General features: G+C 44.5%; 1 protein-coding gene across 1 annotated transcript in view; it reads left to right on the plus strand.

Moving 5' to 3' along the window:
* HHAT (hedgehog acyltransferase) overlaps positions 1-26,172 on the plus strand; it is a 323,485-nt gene that overhangs the window by 10,763 nt on the left and 286,550 nt on the right. The window contains exon 4 of the mRNA XM_019515898.1: positions 17,460-17,573. Within this exon, the coding sequence (XP_019371443.1) occupies positions 17,460-17,573 (114 nt within the window). The remainder of the gene's footprint in view (positions 1-17,459; positions 17,574-26,172) is intronic.

Genomic DNA, 26,172 nt, shown 5'->3' on the forward strand with positions numbered 1-26,172 from the left:
ATGCATGTATTGCCAACACAGCGCTGGGTGCTTTTAATTAGCATGGCTTGCTAATTAAAAGCTCCCGGCGCTGCGTCGGGTGCACATGTAAAAATGCCCAGGGTTATGAACCCCTACTGTACAACTGTCACAGAAGCCTGAAGACCATATTTCACTCAGTTAGATTGCTGACTTCCTTGTCTTCAGGAGGAATTTTGCTGTCACCAGTGCACTTTGTACAGATCTTTTGCAGATCTAAATAGTTCCAACTGTTAACACCTCAGATTTGTGCTTGAGTTGAATGGCAGGTTAAAACATGTGGCACTATAACAGGGATGGGCAATTATTTCGGAGGGCCGCTTACCCAGTTTTGGCAAGTTGTCAAGAGTCGCATGAGTAGCCCTGCCCCTTGACAGATGCCCCAGTCACCATCTTGAGACCAGTGTCCCAATGTCTTGGGACCAATGTCCCAGGGCCAGTGCTGGCAGGGCCCAGAGCGGGGCACAGGCTGGCAGGGGTCTGTGGAGCTGGGCTGGGCTGCACCACCAGGGAGATGGGGGAGCTGGCCTGGCTCTATAGAGCCCCTGCTGGCTGGGACCCTGTACTGCTGCCTTGCTCCGGGCCCCACCGGCGCTGGCCCCGGGACACCAGTGTGGGCCCCACGCTCCTGTGTCCACTTACTCTCAGTACCCCCCTCAGCCCCACAGTACAGGCAGGGGGCAGCACTCAGTCCTGACCCCGTGCTCGCCAGCAAGGAAGGAGCTGGTGCTGAGTGGAGGGGGGCAAGGGGGGGAAGTGGCCCCTTCCTTGCCCTGTGGCTGGCGCTCCCTGCTGCAGTAGCTCTCAGCCCACGCAGGGCTGTCCTGACCAGGCACAGGCAGCCCCATGTGGGCTGTGAGCAGCTGCAGCGTGGAGCACCAGCCACAGGGCAGGGGCGGAGTAGCTTTTCCCTGTGCTCAGCACCAGCTTTTAACCCACCCCTGCTGCCAGCCTGGGCCCCGCACCAGCTCTGGGCTCGCCTGTTGGGCATATGCTGTGGCAGCAGCAGCTGCTCCGTCTGGAGGAAAGTGGCCCCCCTGCTTGCTGCGCCAAGCAGTGTTTGCTGCTGCTGCCTGCCTAGAGCTCGCATGCTGGGCAGCACAGACGGGCAAGCCTGGAGTTGGCACAGGGCCAAGACTGGCAGCAGGGGTGGGTTACAAGCTGGTGCTGAGCGTGGGGAAAAGCAGCTCCCCCCCGCCCCGTGGCTGGTGCCCTGCGCTGCAGCCACTTGCAGTCCGCGTGGGGCTGCCTGTGCCTGCTCAGAACAACCCCGTGCAGGCTGCGAGTGGCTGCAGCAGGGAGTGTGGGCCACGGGGTGGGGGAGGAGCTGCTCTTCCCCCCCGCACTCAGCACCTGCTCGTTCCCTGACTGCGGTCCTCCCCTACCCTTCCCCCCTCCCACCTGAGTTTCCTGCGCCAGTGTAGCCACGAGGAGCCACATGGTCCCAGGCCAGAAGCCCCTGCTGGGGCTTCCGGCTGGGGGAGGGGGAGGGGGGTGTAGGGCTGGGCAGGCCCTGCTGTTGCAGGAGCCTGCCGGGGCTTCCCCTGGGTCCTACTGCCCCTGGTTTCTGTAATCTTGGACAGGAACCAAGGACAGATAAATATTAATTTTCTAAATTTTTTTTAGGGGCCCTGCAGGCCGGATAGAATGGCCTAGCAGGCCGGATTTGGCTCACAGGCCATATTTCCCCACCCCTGCACTATAAGAAGGGAGACTTCAATCCCGTACATTTACTCCTAAGTTCAAATGTCTCCCATAATTCAGTGAGGTACATCCTTATAAAACCTAAGTAAATGCACCTTGAATACATGCTGGGATCCCTGTGTGTGTCAGGACAGGGATAGAATCATCCCCTTTCATACAGCATGTGAAGTACTAGCACAGTCATTCAACAGCTGCAACCAAAGCCCCTGGAATTGAATAATGGACATTGCCTCAACTGTTCCACTCGTGGACAAAGGTTTTATCTCACAGATGTACACAGTAGTAGACACACTGTTGTCACTCATTCTTGAACCCTTCTTTGCTGCAGAGAGACCTCTCTTACAGCACTGCTTTAATTGTGCAAGGAAGAGGGAATCTTTGTCTAGAAGCAGTGAAGGATATGGAAAATGAAAACCAGTGAGACATTAAGGCTGGTGAGAGAACCAACTTTGACCACCATTACCTTCCCCTGCAAATCCCTCAGTGTCACTTGGAGAACCACCAAATCCAACTTTTTCATTTGGCCTCATAATTTAGGTTCCTGTCCTGCTGGGTTTCTTCTTCTGTTTTGTTCTTTTAAAAAAACCCACAGTTTAAAAGTTAATTGTTTCCTGCAGAGCCACATTCATTGTATGTAGAGTCCTACACATCCATGAATATGTGGGAGGATTCAGAGTGGAAAAACAGATGCATGTAGACAGATGTTGCTTATGTTTTATTTTGTTCTGTGTGGGTTTTATATAAAAGAGGAGAAATACCCTTACCATTATTTTTCTTGCTTCAGGAATTTTTCCCTTTTGCTTTTCATCCTTTCATTGGGTGGTTGAAGTTTTTTGGATAGTATTCTCTGAAGGAACTGTTATTTCTTACTTATAATCTTGGCAGAATAATGACTCATTTAATTTGTTCATTTGTGTTAGGCAAAGGTGTTATTTGTAAAATGGAGCAAACACAGAACTCTAGTAAAATAGTCTATTGACAGAACCTTCCTGTGTGTCTCCATGCAGATGTTAGGGAAGATAAAGGAACAAAATCCCGATTCTTTTGGTCACGGAGGAAGTAAAAACGAATCCATTCTAAATATCTGAGGAGAGCACCCGGAGGCTCATAGGTGTAAAGTTTTTAAGGGTATTTGAGCCAGAGAGGGTATTTGAGCCAGAGAGGTTCTTGTTAACATGAAGAGCTTCTGTGTTTACATGCTTCCATCACCTGTGTTCTGTTCCCTTGTGTGGATGTCTCATCTGATGTGCTACACACTTAACCTAGTGCAACAGAGAAAGGGGCAGTGACAGTCACTTGTTATCTTCCCACAGCTGCAGTCATAAATTGTAACACATAAATGCAGTTCTTGGAGAAACAGTATAAGGTAATTGATAACTCAATGTGAATTTAACAGTGCATAGAAATAAATCTTTTTCTGGTTTTTAAAGGTCAGCAGCAGTGGCAGGAGACTAATCTACAGTTAGACCACTGTAGGAGTTGAGAGTAGATCAAAAATACTTTTTTCTTAAGGTCAAGAGAAAAAAATGGCCATATTTGCTTTTTGGTAATATGGGTACAATTTGTTTTATTGATAATTTTGTATTGGTTACTTAAAATTGTTACCATTTGACCAGTGAAAGAGCTGGTATCTTCAATATTGGTCAGAGAGAGATTTCTGGAGGATTTTCACTATTAGCAAGAATTATACGTTATTATATGTTTGTTTAAATTATATTATATGTTTGTTTAAATTAATGTGTTTTTCAGAGAAGAATCTCATGCTCACCAAGTGCTAGTTAATGAATGTAAAGCTGAAAGATGGCTGTGTAAAATGTGCTGTTTCAAAATGTTGTGGGGCTCTGTACAGGGGCTGTCTGAAGTAGTAGAGGAGCAGGGAAAAGGGCACAGCCAAACTTGCTGACCTCTTTATTCCTGGAGACTTGAAATCAAATCCCAATTTAAGTCACATATTGATATATTATTAGTCACCATTAAGAACAATAATGTACTTGCATTTTAAAGGGGTTATTTTCTCCCCATTTACCCATTCCCCATGCCTCAAGTGGAAAGTTATGATATTAGGGTAAAGTTCCAGTGACTCATCAGAGTTTCTCTCTTTTCCCTTTCTCTAGTACCAAACCTTCAGGGCACTTTGTTGTAAATAATAAAGGCAGAAAACATTATCAGAGGAGAATGAACTTGTAGCTTTACACTTGACTCTCATTCTAATCTCACCAAGCCTGCTGGATATGATACAGAAAAACTGCTTACATTAGAAGAAAAATGTATAATAATATTTTAAATCTGATCTATGAACAAATAGTTTAGGTTCAGTGTTGCACCTGTTTAGATGCATGTATCTTTTTTATCTTGCTGAAATATCTTAGTCTTTAAGAATGTGTGCTGGATACATTATGAGATGTGATAGTTGAAGTGATTTTCATAATTTTACTATACATAATTGTCAACAGCTGGCCATTGTACTTCATTTGATAGTTTATGGCAGAACAGAGAACATTACATTTAGTGTCTTTTCTAGTGTGAATGCTGTGAGGTGTGATTCTAGATTGCTTGTAGTTTTCAAGGGTCAAAACTGGGTCATTTCTATCTAGAGATTGGAATTATTCTTGGATCTCTCAGTTGCTTCAGATTGTATTCCATGGATGGTTTGCAGAATTAATTATCACATAGCACAAAATATTCAGATAGGAAAATGTGTGAGTCTGCCTTCCTTGAAAAGATAATTTGTGGGTGCATCTACACATGCAATTAATTAGAAGCAATGCACTTTGGAGCAGTTTAAGATGGAGCAAACTACTCCCAGGCACATCATCTACACATGTGCCCAAGACAGCAGAAATTTGAGCCCGGGTAGAGTAGTTTATGTCAGGGCTGCTGCTCCTGCCCTGCTCAGCCCTGGGTGCTGTGTGGTGGAGGGGCTGGCTGGAGCCCAAAAGTGTGGAGCTATGTGGCTAGGCAGCAGGCAGGAAGGAGTCTGGCCCCTTGCTGGCTAGGCTGAGTGGTTGCAATTTATGTCCACAGTAAGCGTCTTCACATGCATTTAATCGTAGTAAACTACCCCAGTCTAAGATAGTACTGTCCCCAATAGTACTGTCTTACGGTGGTTTAAATTAATTTACTGTGGCCTAATACTGTTGCACATGTAGATGGTGACACTTTACTGTGTAGTTAATTAGTCTACTCCACAGTAAAGCACATGTGTAGACATAGCCTGTAGTATTAACTCTGTAGTATTAACTGTAGCATTAGTATGGCTTTACTTAACTCTAGCTTACATTCCATGATGGAGAGTAGTGGAAAAAGATTGGAAGAGAAAATTAAGCTCCTGGTTGATTTATGCTTTATGCGTACAGCATTTGTGCCTTGTCTTTGAAAGCTGTTATTCTGACTTGCTGCAGTACTGCATTTATTTGATTATAAGATGAAGTTTTTTATCCCATTCAACATGGAGAAAATCAAGCCTTGTCTTATAATCGCATATAACTTACCTACAATCAGAAAATGTACGGGGGTGGTGAGGTTAGTAAGGAGGCAGTGCAGGCAGGCACCCAGCATGTCTGGCCAGCAGAGACTGGCCAGGCTCCCCTCAGCAAGCACGTTCCTGGCTGGTCTGTGCAAGGTCACTCCAAGTTGCTCCCTGGTAGTGCACACCAAGTTGCTTCAGCAGCCTCTGACCAAAAACTCTGCATGCAGCTCAAAATGACCCAGCATCCCCACAGTGTGCAAGGTTTCTGGCTAGCATGTGCTGAGTCTCTCTGAGCTGCTGCTCTAGTGGCAAGTGCCAGAGCAACCTGGCACACAGAAGAGACCCAACCAGGTTGCCATTGTGTGCTGAGTTGCTCCAGCACTTCCTGGGGCAGCAGCTCAGAGTGACTGAGCACACGCTAGACAGAACCCTGCATGATGCCTGGCTGGTGTCTGCTGGGTCATTTCGAGCTGTGTGAAGGTTCCTTGGCACCCACCAGCCAGGCAGCAGCTGGGAGCGACCTGAGCACCTGCTTGCCATTCACCCAGCACAATGTGGGGAGGGGCTGGCCAGGCAAGCAGCAGGGAGGGACCCCACCGAGGCTGGTCAGCATGAAGGAAGGAGGGACCCCCATGGGCCAACCAGGCACCCTGCCTGCTGCAGGGAAGGACCTGACTGCAGTGCCAAGGGATCCAGTGTTCAGCAAGGGACACAGTGGCAGGGGACCTAATGCATGGCGAGGCTGTGGGCAGCAGTAGGGAGGGATCCGTTATTCACTGAGACTCCTAGTAGAGGAAGCAAAGGATCCAGCACATGGTGAAGCTCCCAGCAGTAACAGCAAGGGATCCAACACAAGGCAAAGCACCCAACATGTGGTGGTGAGGAATTCGGCAATAGCAACAAGGGATCTATCTAGCATGCCCATGCTGATGAGGTCTCTGCTTTCTAGTATGTGACAAGGGACCCAGCAATGGTGATGAGGGTTCCAGCATGACTATGTCAATGAAGGATCCAGCATGTGACAAGGGGCCCAGAAGCAGTGATGAGGGACCCAGCATGAGCATTACAATAAGGGATCAGGCACACAGTGAGTCTCCAGGCAGATATGATAAGGGAACCAGCATATGATGAGGCAAGTGGCAGCAAGTGGAGGGGCAGGTGGCACAGGGGATCCATCTGGTAGCAGGAAAAGCAGCAGATTACAGAGCCTGATCAGCACTGACTGGCCAAAATTAAAAGCCATAGGAACCTATGGTAAATTCTGTGGAGTGAGCGGTGGCAGGGAAAGTCCTAATGACAGATCACATAGAAAAAAGAAGAAGTAGTGGTACAGTTGAGAAGATACTGAAAGAAATGAGTAGAAGCTATGTTACAAGCTTTCAAATGAAGGTTGTAAATTGCACTGAGAAAACAACCAGTTGTGAGATAGGAAGGAAGTGTTACTGGAGCAAATGTGCGTCAGTGGAGACAATTATAAGGAAAACTCGAGAATGCATAAGTCCACATGGACTTAGGGGTCCAGAACAAGGTCACTTCGCTGAAATTGGTAACCAAGTTCTCAAATATGTTCAGAAAAGGGAAAGGAAGGAATGCCAATCATCCATAAAGTGCTTTGACTCAAAGCATTAGAGATATCTAAGGAATTGAACATTCCCCTTCAAAAATTCAAAGTCTGTAGTGGGTAGTAGATCCGAATAATGCAACATAGTGGCTTAGTCCTGAGATGAAGAACATTACTTGCACAAACATTTCCATCAAACCGCAGTGAAAAACCTGTTGAATTCCAGTGGTACATTATTGGGCTATACAAACCTCATGATTACCTTCTGGGGCAGATGGGTAATGCTGATGAGACTACAGTCTATTTTGACATGCTGACCAGTGTCACTATCCATGAGAAAGGCACAAGATCCGTAACTATGAGAAATATAGTAAATGAAAAGTTGTAAAATACAGTGATGTTAGCAGGATTGGCAGATGGCAGAAAATTGCCACGCTGTGTGATTTCGAAATGCAAAACTGCCAGAAGAAAAGTTGCTACCAGAAATAGTGGTTAGGTGCCAGGAACAAGAATGGATGTCAAGTGAACTGATGAATGACTGGCTAGATGTTAGGTGGAAACGGAGACCTGGGGCACTACTAAAGAAGAGTGGAATGTCAATAGTGTTGGTTTCATTCAGAGAGCATGTAACATCATATGTGAAAGCAAAAATTTGGTCCATGAATTGCGAACTTGTAGCCATAACCTGCCAGTATGATATCTCAATTCTAAGTATTGGATGTTGTAGTGAATTAGCCCTTCAAGGATCATTTACTGTGTCAGTACTCAACCTAGATTTTGGCAGGGAACCATGTAATTACACTTGGTGGGAATAGTAAGAAGCCAACCATACCGCTGGTTTGCCAATAGATTCTGACTACTTTGGGAAGGATGTCTTCAGAATCCATTATTAAAGGCTTTAAGAACTGTGGTATATCCAATGCCATGGATGGAACTAAAAATGATGTTTTGTGGGAAGGTGAGTGAGTAGATGAGAACAGTAAAGAGAGTAAGGATGCGTGTGAAAGTGACCAGTCTTAACTTGTAGGATCTAAGAAAGGAGTAGCATTCACCAGGTTCTGGACAGAACCTAATGTAGATTAAGTTAAGTTAATGTTTGAATTGAATTGAAGTTATTGTTGAAGTTACGACTTACTGTTATTGCTATACTTCTTGTCAGTAGGTCTGTTTATAAAAATAATACCAAATTAAAATATTTCCTGGTGTGGAGTTTCATTATGGGGGAGTGTGTGTGTTAAATTCAGGGTTGTCTTAGGTTTGAGTAAATAGGGTATTTTTTGTCTTATGGTCTTTATAATGACAGCTATGCAATTTGTCATCTAGAATTCTGTTAACATCCAGTTTATTGCATTTTGTATGCAATTTTTGGGCCTGTGTAAAATATGTTTTGCAGATTGTTCACTGTACTGCCTTATGAACTTTTCCTGTGAACATTTAATATTAGCTGAAGGCTTTTTACTGTAAGCAGTCCCACTGAAGCTAATTAAATCAATTGAATTCTATTCTAGTAGGTCCATGTGATTGGCCAATGTGATTGTACAGCTGCTGGCAATTATCTCTGAAAACTCATGGCAACTGGGATAGGACCCGGATGCTTGGAAAAGGGCAAATATAGTGCCCATCTTTAAGAAAGGAAAGAAGCAGGATCCAGGGAACTACAGAATGGTCAGCCTCACCTCAGCCCCTGGAAAAATCACGGAGCATATTCTCAAGTAATCTACTTCTAAGTACTTGGAGGAGAAGAAGGTGATCTGGAACATCCAGCATGCATTCAGAAAGAGCAGGTCATGCCTGACCAACCTGATTGCCTTCGATGATGAGGTGACTGGCTCTGTGGATACGGGGAGAGCAGTGGACATGATATACCTTGATGTTAGCAAGGCTTTTGATACAGTCTCCCATAACATTCTTGCAAGCAAGCTAAGGAAGTATGGGTTGGATGGTGGATAGAAAACTGGCTGGATCATCAGGCTCAAAGGGCAGTAAGGAATACCTCAATGTCTAGTTGGCAGTTGGTATCAAGTGGAGTGTCCCAGGGGTCAGTCCTGGGGCGGGTGTTGTTCAATATCTTCATCAATGACCTGGAAGATGGCATAGAGTGCACCCTCAGCTAGTTTGCAGATGACACCAAACTGGGGGGAGGGCAGTAGTAAATATGCTGGAGGGTAGGGCTAAGATTCAGAGAGACCTCAACAAATTGGACGATTGGACCAAAAGAAATCTCATGAGGTTCAAGAAGGACAAATGCAAAGTCCTGTGTTTAGGATGGAACAATCCCATGCACTGGTACAGACTGGGGACTGACTGGCTAAGCAGGAGCTCTGCAGAAAAGGATCTGGGTGTTACAGCAGACAATAAGCTGAATATGAGCCAACACTGCTCCCCTAGATAGGGAAGCAAGGAGCCAAAAACATAAAAAATATAACCTGCCATTTTTCTTAGTTCATGTGTTTTGTAAAATTTAAAAGTTACACTAATTCAAGAGGATCTTCAAAATAATTAATCAGAATTAAGCTAGAGCTAATATACTTCTGTGCACTAGTTTGCTATTGTATGTTTTGCATTGAGTAAGGGCACATCTGTCTAGCCCCAGAAATAGTTCAGATTCTGACACAATTCTGTTCTTTGTTTCTCCTCATGCTCCACCTTTGCCGTTTTCTGTCAGGAAATAGTCGCTTCTTTGGTAGCTTGCCCTTGTTGGCTGGTTCATTGAGGGTGGAGCCAAGACTTGAAAATATAAATTTGCATTAAGAACTGCCAATATTTGAAGTCACATTGGGTACAGGCAAATGAAAAAAAACTCCATCTCTGTAAACAAATGCTAAACCATGGTAATTTAGTAGTTGTTTTATTCAGGGGTAAATGGCTCCAGTTCAGCTTTTGCCTAGCATGGAATAGGAGCAGACACTCCTAAGATAGTTACTGTGGGTGAGGTGATGTGGGATGTCTGTTTCCCAGCCTCCCTTTTAACTTGACTTAATTAGTTCATCTATCCATGTTCAATACATACTCAGCTAACGTGCATGGACACCAGTGACTTAACTGCTGTGCTGAATCCATTGGCTATACTACCCATTGACATGAAGACTGGTTCAGTGAGTCTGATGCTGAGATCCAATCGCTCCTTGACTGGAAGAGAAGGGCTAATTCTGGCAAGGTGACACCACATCTCAGCAGAAGAAGACCTATTGACTCCTCAGAGCTAAAGCTCAAAGGAGGATCTGGGAGATCAAAAATCACTGATAGCAAGAAAAAGCCAAGGAGATGTGCTGACAAACATGACATGCATAGCTTTTTCCAAGCAATGAAAGTCATGTACAGCCCAACTTCCAAAGACAATGAATCTATCCATGCTGGATGAAAAAAGCACTTTGAGGCACTCCTGAACCATGTGCTTATAGTGGTGGATACCACCACTGAGTCCATCCCCCATCCCCCTGATAGGGGATCCCTCACAAACTCTCCTATCCTGGAAGAAGTATGGTGTGCCATCAAGGAAACAAAGAACAACAAGGCTACTGGACTGGATGGTATACCTGCTGAAATCTGCAAGGCTTGTGGCAAGGAACTGGTACTGAGAGTCAATGAATTTATTCTTCAAATTTGGAATAACACAGAGATCCCTGGAGATCTGAGGAATGCCAGCATTGTGACTATCTTCAAGAAAGGGGATAAGTTTCTGTGTGAGAACTATCGAAGTATTGCCCTTCTTTCCACAACAGGGAGAATCCTCTCCCACATCCTCCTGAGCTGAGCAATCTTTTACCTCTTACTGAGAAAGTCCTGCCGGTATCTCAGTGTGGTTTCATACCATCCTGTGGGCATTTAACATTATCTTGCCTGCCAGGTCCAAGAAGAGTGTTGGGAACAACATCAGGACATATATATGGCCTTCACTGACTTTATTAAGGCCTTTGATTCCATCAACTGTGAAGCCTTGTGGAAAGTACTAGTCGATTTGATGTCCTGAAAAGTACATCAAGGTCTTCAGATACTTCCATGACCAGATGACTGTCCATTCTATGTAGTGGATCAGAGACAGATGCATTTGTCATCCAAACTGGGGTCAAGCAAGGATGCATCATTGCCTCAACTCTGTTCTTAATTTATTTGACAGTCATCCTGGTTCTCATTAAGGACTGCTTTTCTTCTGGAATTGGCATTGAGTACTGAGTGGATGGAGGGCTCTTCGGTCTGGGTCACTTTTGCTTAAAGACCAAAGTACTCAAAACAATCATCCTTCACCTTCAGTATTCTGATGACTGCCATCCTTGTGCCCACTGAGGAAAACCTTTAGACCACACTAGATATCTTTGGAGGAGCCTACTGAACTTTGGGCCTTTCTCTCAACATTGAGAAGACTAAAATACTCTATTAGCCTGCTCCAGTCCATGAATGTGACCCCACACTCCTAAATTACCACTGAAGGAAAGAACCTGGAGGTAGTCATGCACTTCCCCTACCTTGGTAGCCATCTATCTCGGAGAGTGAGTATCGATGAAGAAATTGATGAAAAAGAGAGGACTCCCAGCTGGCAGCCTACTCTCCCTTGTGGAAATACCTGCAACTTACGTGAATGGACTGTGGCTCAAGGATTGGACTCTTAAGTCATCAAAATGAGCCATGATGGAGATCTTCCTCAATTAAAGGCAGTGCTGACAATGACTGCTGTAGTCTGGAAATAACTTTTGATGAACGTTGTGCAAAAGACATACTGCTCCTGACCGGCTTCCTGGAGAAATCTCATCACTGTGAACACAACCATGTAGATATTCAATAAATATTGATGAAGCCTTAAGGATTTGGAATTTTATTCCATGCTGAGCCCCTGCTTCCTTAGTGGTACCTAAATATTGAGCTGTGCAAAACAGCATCGTTTCATTTTGACTTCTGTTTCACCATTTTGAAGGGACAGTGTAACATTTTGACGTTTCATTTTGAATTGCTGTTCAATTTTGTTTCGTCAAAATTGTTTCAAAGCATTTCAATGTTTTGCCCATAGGCTATAATGGGGAATCATGAAACTGCCCATAACCTTGTCATTTCTTGCCTGATTCGAATGACAACAGTAGGGATGGTAGCCCCTGCTGAGGCCACAAAGCCTGTCAAGTTTCAAGGACATAGGTGCTGAGGTTTTTGGGAAACTGCATGTCAAGCTGCTGACAAGCAAAACTTGCGACATGTGTGACTTTGTGTGTGTGTGTTAAGGCACGCCCTCACCAGTGCTGGGGCCTCTACATGACTCGGTCGTGTGCCCCAATGAGGTCTTCTCCCCTACAGCCTCAGACCGGTCCACCGCTTTAAATAACAAGTAAGTAAGCAGCACAGTAGCACTAGCATCTCAGGCAGCCAAACTGTCACAGAGCCTTTCTTTCCTTTTCTGCAGGAATTTCTCTTTCAGCCTGTTCCAGAGAATTCTCCCTGCCAGCCCCAGCCCTGGGCCTTATATGTGCCCAGGGCCCTGCCTCCTTCTGGTCAGCTGACTGGGGGCAGGTGTTGGGTTGTAGGCTGTAGCCGTGTTGGTCTAAGGACATGGCACTGGCTGACAAGGTTCTTTGGGTCAGTTTTGGTATCTTTTAGTAAATACTGAATAGTTGGAGAAATATATTTTAGCAAGCTTTCAGGTTGAAAAACCCTCGTCAGGCTGAGGAAGCACCTGCAGTTGGTCTCTGTGTGTGCTGTTCCTGGATGGAAGGAATAGTAAAGAAGCCAGAGGTGAAAGTGGAGAGGTGCCCGGGGAGTCAGATGTCCAGCATGTTGTAGTGTGTCAGAATTCCAATGTCTATATTGAGTCCATGAGTTTCTATATCTAGGACGTTGATGAAGTTCAGTTCATAGGCTCATCTGTGAAAAGTGGTTTGTAAACTCAAGCACTCAACCTCGCTAACCTCATCACCAGAAGCCAACTTCCTATAGCCCCAAACACACCAAATGGATCCAGGTCATGCCATGACAAGACATGCAAAACCTGCCAACAGTATTTCCAGTATGGAGAGATCTTCATAATACAATACAGATCTACATCAGGGCACTTGGTGAAAATACATAGGAGACACCAAGCAACAACTGCGCACCAGAATGAGTGCACACTGAAAATCTGTCAAAGACGAGAACACCACCTGTCTCCAATCTCTCAGGCCTGATCTTCAGAGTGAATTTACAAACCACTTTTCACAGATGAGCCTATGCATTGCACTTCATTAACCTCCTACGTACAGAAACTCATGGACTCAATATAGACATTGGAATTCTGACACATTACAACATGCTGGACATTTGACTCCCCAGGTACCTCTCCACTTTCACCTGCGCTGCTACATCACCCTTCTCCCCCCATCCCAGCCCTGTGCCTCACAACCTGACACCTCCATTTCCATCTTCACTGACTGGTTTTCTTGCCTGCATTGCATGCCAGCCTTTGGCTTCTTTACTATTCCTTCCATGAAGAAACAGCACAAACACCAACTGCAGGTGCTTCCTTGGCCTGACAAAGGGTTTTTCAACCCAAAAGCTGGCATCTGAGTTAACTAAGCTGAGCTTACCTGGGGCCTCAAAACTCCACTGCAACCAGCAAGCCTCAGGCCTGTCAAAAACGTGGGAGGTCTAGGCTTCCCCCAGCCAGGACTGTGTGCATGTGTGTGGTGGCTGGAGGTTATGGCACCTCCTACCCGCCTTTCCCCATCCAGTACTGTGTGTGTGCATGTGCTGGCTGGAGGTTATGGCACCTCCTACCCATTTTTCAACCTGAGGGAGATCCTTGGTCCTGGCATTTCCTGGGGCTGCCGCGCTTCTGGCAGTCCCACCAGGCCTCCTGACCCTGGCAGAGTACAGTTTTAGTGGTCATGCCCAGGACCTGGGGCTACCTCCTTCCCCATAGCCCCAATCCATATCTCCAAGTTCATTCTGACACAGTAGCTCAGCAGGGACATGTTCTTCCCCTGATGGCTGGTGATGTAGTGAGTGCTGCCTCTAGCTCTGAGAGCAGGGCATTAAATGAGTGAGAAGGGTGGCACTCACTGCGTCGGCATCTGGAGCTTGGGGAATTCCAGCAGTGGGAGGTTCACCTTGAGGAACACCAGCTGTTCCACCAAGCCAGGATCCAAGCAGGTGCGGTGGGGTGTCACTACATCCCCAGAAATCCTGAGCACTCTCTTGCTTGGAACACTGGTTGGTGGACAGGACAGGTGTTTCTGGGCAATCGTGGTGAGATCCAGCCACATCTGGCTGTGGGTTGCCCAGTAGGCCAAGGGGTTGCACAGCAGTGGCTCCACGTCTTCAGTGAGATAGGCAGCCACCAAGGGCTGAGCCCTACCTGCCTGATGGTAGGGTCTGGTGCTTCTGGACTCCACCATGGAAGCCATGCCCTTGGCCCACATTGGCAGCACCTGTGGTGGAGGAGGAGACTGGCTGATGGATACCATGGGACAGTGGATCCCCCTCTTCCATGTCCCCCCCTCTGTCCTTCTGTCTCCCTGACTCTTCACCAGCAACTCTGTCCACTGATCCAGGTTTTTGCTGCCACATATGCTGATGATCTCCTTCACCCTTGAGTCACGTGGTGGCCAGCATGTGGACTGTACTGGACCGCAGGGGATCAAGACGTTTCCTGATGCCCTCCTTCAGCAGCCTCACCAGTGCCTGCATGTCTGGTGACAGCGGCTTGCCCCAGCTAGGAACATTGATCCCCTGGAACTTCTCCATTTGGTTCTGAAGTTCCTTCATTACAGGGATCAGCTGGCTAAGGAGGGCATCGCCAGTGCTGAGGCTCTCGGTGGCCTCGAGGAAGGGCTTGAGGACCACCAAGATCTAGGAGATGGTATCTCACTCAGTGCTGTTAAGGGGGCCGCTGAGCCCAATCTCCCTAAGCAAGGCCATCTCATGGATGGTATTCTGTTGCTCCACCAGCCTCTTGAGCATCAGGTAGGTGGAGTTCCACTGAGTCTCTGCATCCTGCATGATTTTATGCTGTGGGATGTTCAGCTCTGCACCTTGCCCCCCTTGATGCTCTAGTGGAAGTAGCCTGCCACCGTCTGGTATTTGGAAATGAGCTTGCTGGTGGTGCTGGCGCCATCACTGGCAGCCCTGTCCCTCTCCAAGATGTCCCCGACAATGAGGTGCAACTTGTGTGCCACACAGTGGATGCCAATAAAGTTGGCATCTCTGATCACCTTGACCATATTGGCCTCACTGTCGGTGACCATAAACCCACGGGTGAGCTCACCCTGCCCAACAAGCCACCCCTGCGCCAAATGGTTCATGGCCGCCATGATCTCTGTTGCCATGTGGGACTTATCTGTCACCTTGGCTTGAAGGAGAGCCCACCAATGGCCTGACTGGTCACACTAGTGCCCTGTGAGGGAGAGGTATGCATGAACTCCACCCCAGCTGCTCCAGATGTCCGAGGTGAAGTATAAGGCCACCTGTGGACCTGCCTTGCACAGCTCCTCTCTCAATTACTCCCTGCATACCTCATACAAGGAGGGCACCACCATCCTGCTGAAGGTGGTGCATGCAGACACTCGGTAGGATGGTACCATTAGCCTCCTGGACCCTGGCCTCTCAACTAAGGAGAAGGGCTGGCCATCTACAGCAAACATTTTGCCAATGCTCTGAGCTTGCTCACCTTTTCAATGTGCCCCCCTTTCTGTGTGCCTTTCCCCCATTGTTCCTGGGTGGCCTGCCCCTGCTTCAGGGGGACGGGGGTTTTGGAGCGAGAGGGGGACTTCTTTTTGGGCATGCTCCCACTGGTGCCAGGTTGAGGAGGAGCAAGGGCAAGGGGATGGTGCCTGTAGAGATGCATCAGTATCCCTGTGGTGCTTATGTTTTGTTCCCTTGCCCTGGCTGATTTTGGCTCGGCAGTGCAGGCAGATAGCATATGTGGGATCAACTGCCAGCTCAAAATGATCCCAGACCACATTACCCACTCACTTCTGGGGTGCAGGTACATGTGTGGATGCTGCCTTTTCCCCTTCCTCAGCAGGCAGAAGCACAGCAACAGGAGGAGCGGACTCAGCTGAGCCACTTGCCTCCACAACCTCTACGTCAGTTTCCTCTGAAGTGCCTTCTGGGAAATGAGACCTGGCTCTATGGGAAACTTGAGGGGTGTGGAGCACAAACTCAGATAATTTCCCCTCCTTCCCCAGTATTTCCCTGCTATGGCACTCAAATCTAGTTCCAGCTCCAGCTCTTCCTCGGACACTGGAAGGTTCAGCATGGGAAGTGAAATGGGAGTGGAGGATACTGTCATGCTGGTGCTGCTGCTTGTTGTCATGGTGGTGGTGGTGGGGTTATGGCTGGTGTTCTTGGAGGGGATGCAGACTCAGGCACAGGCAGTGGCACTGCTCCCCTCTCCTTGCTGCCTGTAGAACTGGAAGCCTCATGCTTGCTTGTTGTAAGAAAGAGGCTGTGTCTCAGTTTTGGGGGGGGATGGGGACGGGGGATGGACTTACACCTCTCCCTCTACCCCATCTTCCGCCCCTCCTTGAAGGCTTGCCAGCTGCCTTTCCAGCTTCATGGTGTGTTTCATAGTGTCTTTGCCTTGGTGTGCTGGAAAATCTGTGTGTTCTCCTGTAATGTAATCTGATTTATGTAATATATGTAGATAAGATAATTGTATGTATGTGCATTTATGCAATGTATGTATGTACTTATGTCTTTATGTAATAAATAAAATATATAAATGTATATAGTATGTGTTCCTGAATAAATTCTACATTATAATATGCAATATATGCTGTACTTCCCTGCACAGTGAATGGAATGCACACTGAGAAAAAGCACAGATTTCTTTTCTGGGGAAAAAGAATCAAAATAGACTAAAAAAACCCAAAAAGAGGATATTTGCTGGAGGAATAAATTGAAAGGAATGAATGAATATAATAATAAAATGAAAGGTTATAGAAAGCAAAAGGTATTGAATCCCACTTACTAGGAACAGGCTAGCAAGTAGGAAATGAATGATAGCTTTTGTCTGACGATGCTGAGCTGCTGGAAGACACAGCTCAGTAACTGACCCCAAGGCAGAAAGTAGCTCAGTTCAAACAATGCTGCTTTTTATGCTGTTTTTCCATCCCTCCCTCAGAGCACTGGGATTGGAAGGGACCTCAGGGAAGGATGACAGTTATTGGCTAGCTACACAGTCAATATCAGAGAATTTCTTCCCCCTCCCTCTCTCTAGTTTCTGTTTCCCTGCAAGCAAGCGCAGCTTCGAAACTTGAAATGTTTAGAAACTTTAGAAATTTTTTGACTGGCTTCGTTTCATTTTGAGGCTTTTGTTTCATTTTGCTTTCACTGATTTGAGTTTGAAATGAGTTGAAACAGTGTTGAAATGAAACACCCGGTGAAATCTCACACAGTCCTACTAAATATCCCCATACTGAGATGATTTGTGTGTGCATATCAGTTTTATAGTTTGAAATTTCTAAAGACTTTGGTAGGAAGATTAAAGAATTACTATCAAGTTAAATTAGTTTCCAAGTTTTGGTTTTACAAATACTACCCAATAGAAATAGTTCCATTTGTTATATATAAAATTTGAAGTTAGCTGGAGCTGATGTCATTTATCATCTCTGAAAATCAAATCCTGTTGCTTTACCAAAATGTTTCTTTCTTATAATTGTATGTGATGTTATAGACTTTTGTATTTTATTCAGTCATTTTCCTTTTTTCTAAGTGCAAATATATTCATCAATTCACTTTATGTTCTAGGATCCCACAGACTTTGAATGGAGTTTCTGGATGGAATGGGGAAAGGGATGTATACTGTGGCTTCTGTTTGGCCATCTAGCAGTATCACAGATATCCAGACTCTTCCTGGAAAAGGTATGAATGCATCTATTTTACAGCAGCACACCTTTTTTTAAAAAAAGTTGGAAATTAGGAAAGCAATCCATTTTTATTACTTACTGTTGTAAAGTGTGTTCTGAAGAATGCAAGGTTCTGACAAATTGGATCTAGAAGGTCTAGGTGTTGAACACTGAACTCTTAATTAATCAAATGAGGGCATTACTCCTCTCAGAATTCAGTACAGGAAAAGGATTTTTAAGGTGGTGGGCGACTGTAATGGTTAGTACAAATAGACTCCTCAGTTAACTCATAACCACAAGAATGTATTAATATTAACAAACAACAGGAATAATTACAAAGATTATATACAATGGAGAGAGCAAGAGCGAGAGAGAGAACTCCTTTTATCAAGGGAATGGGTGATAGGTTACCATATGAGTAATGGCCAACCAGTCCTGGTCTACAGTCAAATCCCAAAGTGATCACCAGGGAGCCTTGCTCTACACAGGATACACACAACTCCAATCGCTCTGCAGACACTAAACACACTCACAAAACACCCTTAATTTTGCAGTGTCAAACTCACTAGACTCCTCGAGTCACACATGAACACACCCAAAACCAAACACACACAAGTCACGCTTACTCGAACCCTTAGAGACACCCCCCCCCCCAGAGTGGAACTGACGCTCTTTTAAATGTCAAAATGACACCCCATTCACAGTCCAATCATATCTCTAGGGCACGTGTCACTCAACCGCTTATCCAGCTGGTGCATCTGTCAATCAGCACATTGAAACAAACTTACCACTCTTCGCACTTCAGACCAATCATTGTCCACTTTGCCTCAGGAGATGGTGGTCACCTTTTTGGCACCAACATTTCTGTTACCAGGTCTTCACTGCGCCTGCTTAATGTATGGAATTAGGGCAGTCCCTCCTTTAGGGTTGCCAACCCTCCTGGATTGGCTGTGAGTCTACAGGAATTGGCATTGATCTCCCAGTGACTACTGAAAGCAGTCCAGGAGATTTTAATAGGATATTTTAAGAAAATAAATTAATATAATGTATGCATATAATTCATACAGAAGTTCATTCATTGTTAAAACATAACAGTGTCATCTGATTGTGATTTTCTTTCCCAGTACAATGAATGACATTGTCATGTTGGAAAAAAAAAATCTCCTGGAATAGCTTCAATCAGAGTTGGCAACCCTACCCTCCTTAGGGGTAGAAAGTTCCTGGTTCTCAAACCTTCAGAACCTTCTCTCACTGTGCATGTGCAGGTCTCAAACTTTTTAACAGGCCATCGCTCTTGGATAGGCCAGGGGATGTAGCAGCTCCACGAACTCTACATAAGGACAGATGAGGGAATAGTTCCCTTTATAGCAATAGGCAGCAGTGGTTCTCAGCTGTTTCAAAGTCAGGGCACCCTTTCACCACTTTTTTTAATGTGTCAGTATCCCTGGTGGAGAACCCCTGATGGTAGGATCTATGTTAGACACACTTTTGACCACAGAAAGCCAGGAGCTGTAAATGACATGTTAATCAGATAAACTGTTTTAGAAATGCCTTATAGATAGGGACCTACCTAAATTGTGGTGGAAGTGCACTGCATAGTGGCTCCTTTAATTTTTTTTTCACTGCTCTCCTCTCTTCACCCTGCGTGCCCTGCTCCTGATTGGCAGAGGGTCCCTGGTGGCCCCACCTCTTGCCACTGATTGGCTGGGAGGCAAAAACTGTGGTTTAAAATATGCCATGGTTTTGGCTCCTGGGTACTCAGCAGCAAGTGGCAGGGCTGTCAGGGCCCCTTGACCAATCAGTAGGAGGAGGCAAAAACTGCGGCATATTTAAAATTACAGTTTTTGCCCCCTGGCCAATCAACAGCAAGGTGGGAGGAAGAGGGACTGCCAGGCCCCTCCGCCAATCAGGGGTGGAAGGGGAACTGAGCATGTGGTGAAAAGAGCAAGATTAAAGGACCTATGCTTCTGCTGCAATTTAGGTAGGTTCCTACTTGTTAGGAGCTCTGTAGTGCTGTTGTAGGTACGATCATCCAGAAATATGTGATAAACAGGATTTTGGGTAATATATTTTACTTAACCAGCTGTATAGGTATGATATATGTTAGACAACCTTTTGGCCAGAAAGCCATTCCTAGGTCCAGGAAAGAAGCAGATACAGCTGAACCTGAGCTTTTACTTCCCTTTAAAAAAAAAAGGAAGGGGGCAGTAAACCTGAGGAGCAAAGGTAATTACAGGCCAGGTAAAGAGCAGGTGAAGTAGAGAAACCTAATTATGTAAAAGAATAGGACCATTTTAAAGGGAAGAATCTTGCTATTACCTACGGAGTACAGAGAGGTTAGTAGGAGTAGATTGTAATGAGCCAAAAAAACCTGTTGTGATAAGTCTGTGGTTTTTAGTACCCAGTAAAGTTATAAATTTTTTGTTCACAGGCCCATTTTCTGAAGTTATTGCATAAATGTTCCTTGAGAATAAGGACTCTGAGGTCAAGGATGAGGTGCTTATTCTGTGAAAAGTGTTCTCCCACTTGGAGTTATTTGTTTCTGCCATTTATCATTTTTCTTTGAGAATTCATTCTTCAGCATAGTGATGGTTTAGTTTCACTCCCTCACTTTCCATGGGTACATTTGATGCATTGATGAGATTTTGGGATGGGCATATGTAGGTTGCATAGATTCTGAGCATTTTATTTGTGGACTGTATTGATTGTGGTGATGGTAGAGAAATGTTAATTGGTTCTCCATTTATGATTTAGGCAGGGCCTTTTTCTGCTCGGTTTTGTTGATTAGTGAAGTGTATACTTCTGATGATTAATTTGGCAAAGTTGAGGGGTGCTTTGAAAACCAGGAATTGTGGGTTTGGGCATATTTTTCTCAAGATGTGATCCTTTCTGTGTTTAGATTGTAATTTTTCAATGATCCTTTTGTGGGTTCCTGTGTTGGATTGTATATGATCACCAGGGGTGGGTAGTTCATGGGTTTTTTGATTTGTATATGTAGTATCTGTTGAGAGTGTATCTGTTTCTTTCCCAGACCTGAGGAAGGGTATTTGGTACCTGAAAAATTCACTAGTATTTCTCCTAACTATATATGTGGTCCAGTTAAAGATATTACCAAAGAAATATTGCTTAAAGGAGCTTAACATTTTGATTGGGAAGTAGAGCTACCTGAAAAGTTTGATTATAAATTATTTTTGTGAAAAATACAATTCAGCTGACAGTGAAGACTTAGGGTAAAATTGTTGATTTTGATGAAAAAAATATTTTTCTGCAATAGCATTTTGAAAAAAAAAATTTTACTTTCTGATATGTAGACGTGTAGCTTCAGTAGTTCACTTTTGTCATTTCAACTTCACAAACTTATAATAGCATACTAAAGTAAAAAAAATCAATGTATTTTTGGTTCTACTTGACATTTCATTTAGGTATTTCATTTTAAAATGTTGAAACATTTACCCTTAATCTTTTCTTGTTTGAAATTTTTGGAACATTTTACTTTGCAAACATGTCAGTATTTTAATATTTTTGGTCATTGTCACCAGCAGTCTCTTGGCACGAGGATGACAGTCTTCCACTAAATGTAGTTATCAGTAAGTCTGTAGAGGACTGAAGAGGTGGATCCAAGTTTCACATGCTGAAATGCAGATGTGGCAAATAATTCTGGAAGGAAGGGGTAGATCCTTGTGGTGTTTGATCACATCTGTTTCCCTTTTTCTCTCTTGTCTGTCTGCCTCCATAGAGGCAAGTTTGCTCAAAATGGTTAATGCCTTTTTATACATCACAGCGTCCTTTTGCATGAGTCAGTGATTGAGTCTTCCAGGTTTTGACCATAATATTGCATTTCTTCAGATTGGCCTTCAAGGTGTATTTGAATCTCTTCTTTTTTCCACCTCTAGAGTAGTGACCATCAGTGAGTTGGGGATAAGGGACCTATTTTGAGAGCCAGTTGCCAGGCATCCCTATGACATGTACTGTCCAATAGAGCTAGTTTGTGTAGACATGGCTTTAATGCTGGTAGTGTTTGCTTGAGCCAGGGCACTGAGATTCATTCTTCTGTCCTTCCAGGAGAAATGGAGGACTTTCCAAAGACATTGCTGATGGTAATATTCCAAAGCTTTCTGGGGTTTTTGATGTCAACCAAGTTTGATACCAATACAACAGGGTAGGAATGACAACAACCTGGTGGATGAGTATGTTAGCAAATACTTGAATTAAGGTTGCTTGTACCTTATGGTATTAATTCTGAAATGCTTTTTAATTTAATGCTGTTTTTTCTACAAGGATTTCTACTTTATTCAGCACGCAGGATGGATGAAGCTTACTTATTTTCTGTTCTTTGTTTAATGTGTGGACTGATACCTTATTTATGGAAAACTCTGTTTTGGAGGTTTATTCATTTTGAGTCATAGCCTCTTTTTCTCTCCACCTGTGTTGCCCAGACCCAGTCTCATTTTTCAGCCAGTGAGTTTGTTTCCATCATGCTGGCTTCTACTCCCTATTGCTTCTACTCCCTGAAATGCTTTTTATCCCAATCTGTGCTCTTTCCTGCCCTCTGCATATAAATCAGGAAACTTTCCCTTCACATAGCTTGTGCCCAAGAGCAGGTAATTGAGAGTTGAGGTCAGAGCCTCTCTGTTCAGCTGCCTGGACCCAAACCCAGAATGATCCATAGCAGACCAGCCCTGCAAAAAGGTCTACTCAGCTCTTGCTCTGAGCGGCTCAGTGAGCAGTGGAATTTGCAGGGGATTTACTGTTGAAGAAGCTTGAGAAGCCTCAACTGAACATGGTTAAACTGCAATTTTTCAAAGATTTACTGCATTTATTCACACTCCTGATGCCCCCTGAATAAGATGCCCATCTAATTATGGGATGGCAGAATGAAGCAGATGAGATCTCCAGAGCCTGACCTGCCATGGCACAGGCGTATCCAGAGGATGAATATGCCAGCTGCATTGGGCAGGGGCAGAGTGCCTTCATCAGGATCAGTCCCTCCAACCCTCCGTGCTGCAGAGTCAACAGCTATTAGATTGTCTTCCTCACAGCCACTGCTCATTAAGCCCAAAGTCTTAATTCGGCAGTGGCTATGAGAAGGTTAAATCTGCAGATCTACAGCAGAGGAGGGTGGAGTGATGCTGATGAGTGGACTCTTGTCTTTGCTCTGTGTGGCCAGAGGATTCAGTTTAATTTAAAAGGGTTAGTTGGTGCCAAGTACAGCCCCAGCTGCCATTCCAACGCCCCACTGCCTCCATTCTGGTATTAAAATCATCTTCCTTTTTTAAGAAACGTTTCCCCATTTTGAATGGCTACTTCTTGGGGGAAAGGTGTGTGTGGTACGTGAGTAAATGTGTTATAATTTGGCTACATTTGGGCGGATTTACACAGTCATGGCAAAGGGTAATACTTCCTTCACACAAAAGTAAATTACTGGCCAAATTTCACTGGTGGTTCTAGAATGGTTCAAGGAATAGGTTGCTACATTTCTTAAACAGAAAAACCACATTAGGAACAGCTTGGGTTGTAATTTTCCAGAAAAATGCAACCAGAGGCAAACAGTGGAATACAAAATTTGGGCCCAGATAGCTAGATTCACAAAATTAGAAGCCATTTGAAGTGTTAGGCAACTTTATTAATAGGTAGCTCTATTGCTACCCAAGCTAATATTAACACAGGTACTCTGCGATAAATCATATTTTTGGTTTATAGAGAGGCCTGACTTATAGTTCCTTATCATTAATTAAAAATGCAGTATAGAATGTTGAGCCTGAAGTTGACTCTAAGCATTTTGTAGCTCAGAAAAGAATAACGTAATAGCCTGAATGCTGTGAGTTTTTTTAACATCTTTTTAAATTAAGCTGTTTTTAATGCTAACTTCCCAATTTATTTCACTGCCACCTTTTTTAAATCAAGCCAAACATATTTGCTTTTAGTGGCAGTGTGGAATGTCTAGCACCAGGTATTTCAGCAGTTTCAGTTGAGAGGTAAGGCCCTTTTGAGTCCCTAAGTAGATTGGCTGAGTTGGACTGGAGAAGTGACTGCCAGCTGTTTATGATTCATAGAATGTGTTGGAAATGTGTAGGAAAACAAGGCTGCCCTTGCACAGATTGTGCCATGAAACTATGATGCCATCTGTGAGCTTGCATTCCCTTTTTATGACTTTTTTTCTAGTTAGATCTGTTCTCAGATCTTTTACAGATTTAAAACAAAGTTAGAAGCATGGGTAATGCGGATGAAAGAAAAAGAAGAGGAACATAATGAATCAATGGGCGTGTCTACATGAGATGCTACTGTACAGTAGTTCAGTGCTACCGTACAGTAGCATTGTTTGGCACTAACCGTGATGCAGTGCTACTGCGCAGTAGTAATGGTATACTTAATTATATAAAAAATAGTTCCTGGGAAGGTATCTCCTTGTTTCCTGTTGGTGATTGTTTTCTGCTTTGAAGCATTTGAAATACAATGCCCTTGATAATTTTAACCTACGTAGAGCAGCTGCAGACTACACTTTTCATATTAGTAACTCTGGACAGCTGCTCTAAGATAGGGACTTCTGGGATTTTAAACCAGAGTGAGGTATCGTGTGGCTGTTGGGGATGGCTTAGCTATGGGTTCTGTCTTCACAGATTATAAGGACTTCTTTGTCAGATGTTTCCTTAACTTTCATGTTCTGACACAGGGATAGGCACATACAACGCTGTGTAGGAAGGCATGTATTAAAAACATGGGAAAACAGTTACTCAAACTTCATGTTAGAAAACTATATATCAGTATTTGGGTTGAAGAGTCACGAGCCAGCATTTAGAGTAGGGGTTGGCAATTATTTGGGTCCACAGGCCACATAGGCAGTTCTGGAGAGCTGCCTTAGGCCAGTCAGCACCCCTTCATCCCCCACCCAAAACAGCCCAGATCCTGCATGCTCTGGGTCTGCACTCCATCACCACCAACAATGTACAGGCCCAGCCCTGGCCTATGCCTGCTCTGGATTCAACTTGGCTGGAGCAGACTAACCAGGTCCCTCAGTCCCACCTGGCCAGATGCCATCTGGCCTGTGGCATGCGGCGCGGCTGAGGTGGCTCTGCAGCTGGACTGCCTTTCTAGGTAGCTTAAGTGGCGGTGACTCCTTCCGGCTGCTGCTGTAGCTGGCTCCAGCCCTGTGGTTACTGGCAGGGACCTGCGCACACAACCCTGACCCTGGTCCCATCCCATGCCCACTGCGGACTTGCCCCAGCAGAGCAGACCAGCTCTGGACCAGCCAGAACCCATGCACACAGCCCCGACTGGCTCGCTCCACACCTGCTCCAGACTCACTTGCCCATGCCCAGGCAGAAGCTGCTGCTCTGCGTGGGGGAAAATCAGCTGCTTCCTCTTCGCTGTGGGGCTGTTCTTGTTGCAGCTGCCCAGAGCTTGCGCCTTGGCTGCCCTACAGCTCCTCTGCACTGCCACTGCTGCCTTGCTGGGCAGCCTGGTGTTACAGTTTCATGAATTGTACTGGATTTCATGAATTTCATGGATTTCTGCTACTGTTGTGTCAAAGTGATTAGCAGTATGACTCTCTCCTTTTTTGAGCACAGTATTATGAGTAATGATACAACTGTTTGCACACTGTTTGCATATGATTTCAAGTCATTTTAAATTATGCAGAAAGCAGCAAGAGGGTTCTTTTCACAGCTGGAATAATTTTAGTGGTTTTTTCTTAGCATCTTGTTGATACTGTTTTCATCATCTAATACTGCTCAAAGAAAGGGGAGACAGGCAGCTTCAAGAGCTTCAAAGAACCCTGCATAGACATTGAACCTTCTAGGATAATGTTCTCAGTCTGGATGCTTACCGTGCATACCTTAGAAACTCTTGCATCCTTGTGGAGACCCAAAGACAAGTTCATGCATCTTGTGTCAACTTGTAGACTTTTAAACTTTAAATTTTAAAAGAAAGGACATTTCTTTTATATCGTTTATATATTTTATTATAATTATGAATATTTTTTCACAACTTTTAAGGGCAATATGAACAAGAAGAGCTTTCTTATAATTGTTGTAATTTGTATCTATTGTTTAATATATTTTATATGTCATGCATTATAGTAAAAGGATCTGTATCCTATTGTGTTAAGAGGTGAACATAGAGATAACTATGAACTGTATTGAAGAGCTTACAGTCAAAGCATTTGTGCTATATAGATGACTTTAAACATGCAGCCATACAAGCTGCATTGTGGAGATGCATATACAAATTTTGTTGGAACCTTCAAATCTGATTAAGTTTTAGCTAATGAAATAAAAAGTTGATAATTCAAAATGTCTTGGTCTGCTAAATGGATATATTTCTTGGCTGCATCATGTTTAAAATCATGACTTTAATACAGATATATAGTGTTTTATTGTGAATACCCTCTTCATTTTTATCTACACAAATATTTATGTATATCATATGTGTCTAACTATTTAGAAACACAGCTCTATAGATAAGACACAGCACAGTCAAGTCCTTTGTCCTGTCTGGTCTTCATTTATTCCTGAAGGTAGGTTTGTACTGGTTATAGTTCACCTCCTGTCTCCTTTGGAAGAGCCTGCAAACTCTGTCTGTTAGGGAAAAACTTGGAGAAAACAACATGTAAAGCTTTA

Source organism: Gavialis gangeticus, unplaced genomic scaffold (assembly GCF_001723915.1).
Source record: "Gavialis gangeticus isolate Ggan-Ray unplaced genomic scaffold, GavGan_comp1, whole genome shotgun sequence".
In the NCBI taxonomy this organism is placed as follows: domain Eukaryota; kingdom Metazoa; phylum Chordata; order Crocodylia; family Gavialidae; genus Gavialis; species Gavialis gangeticus.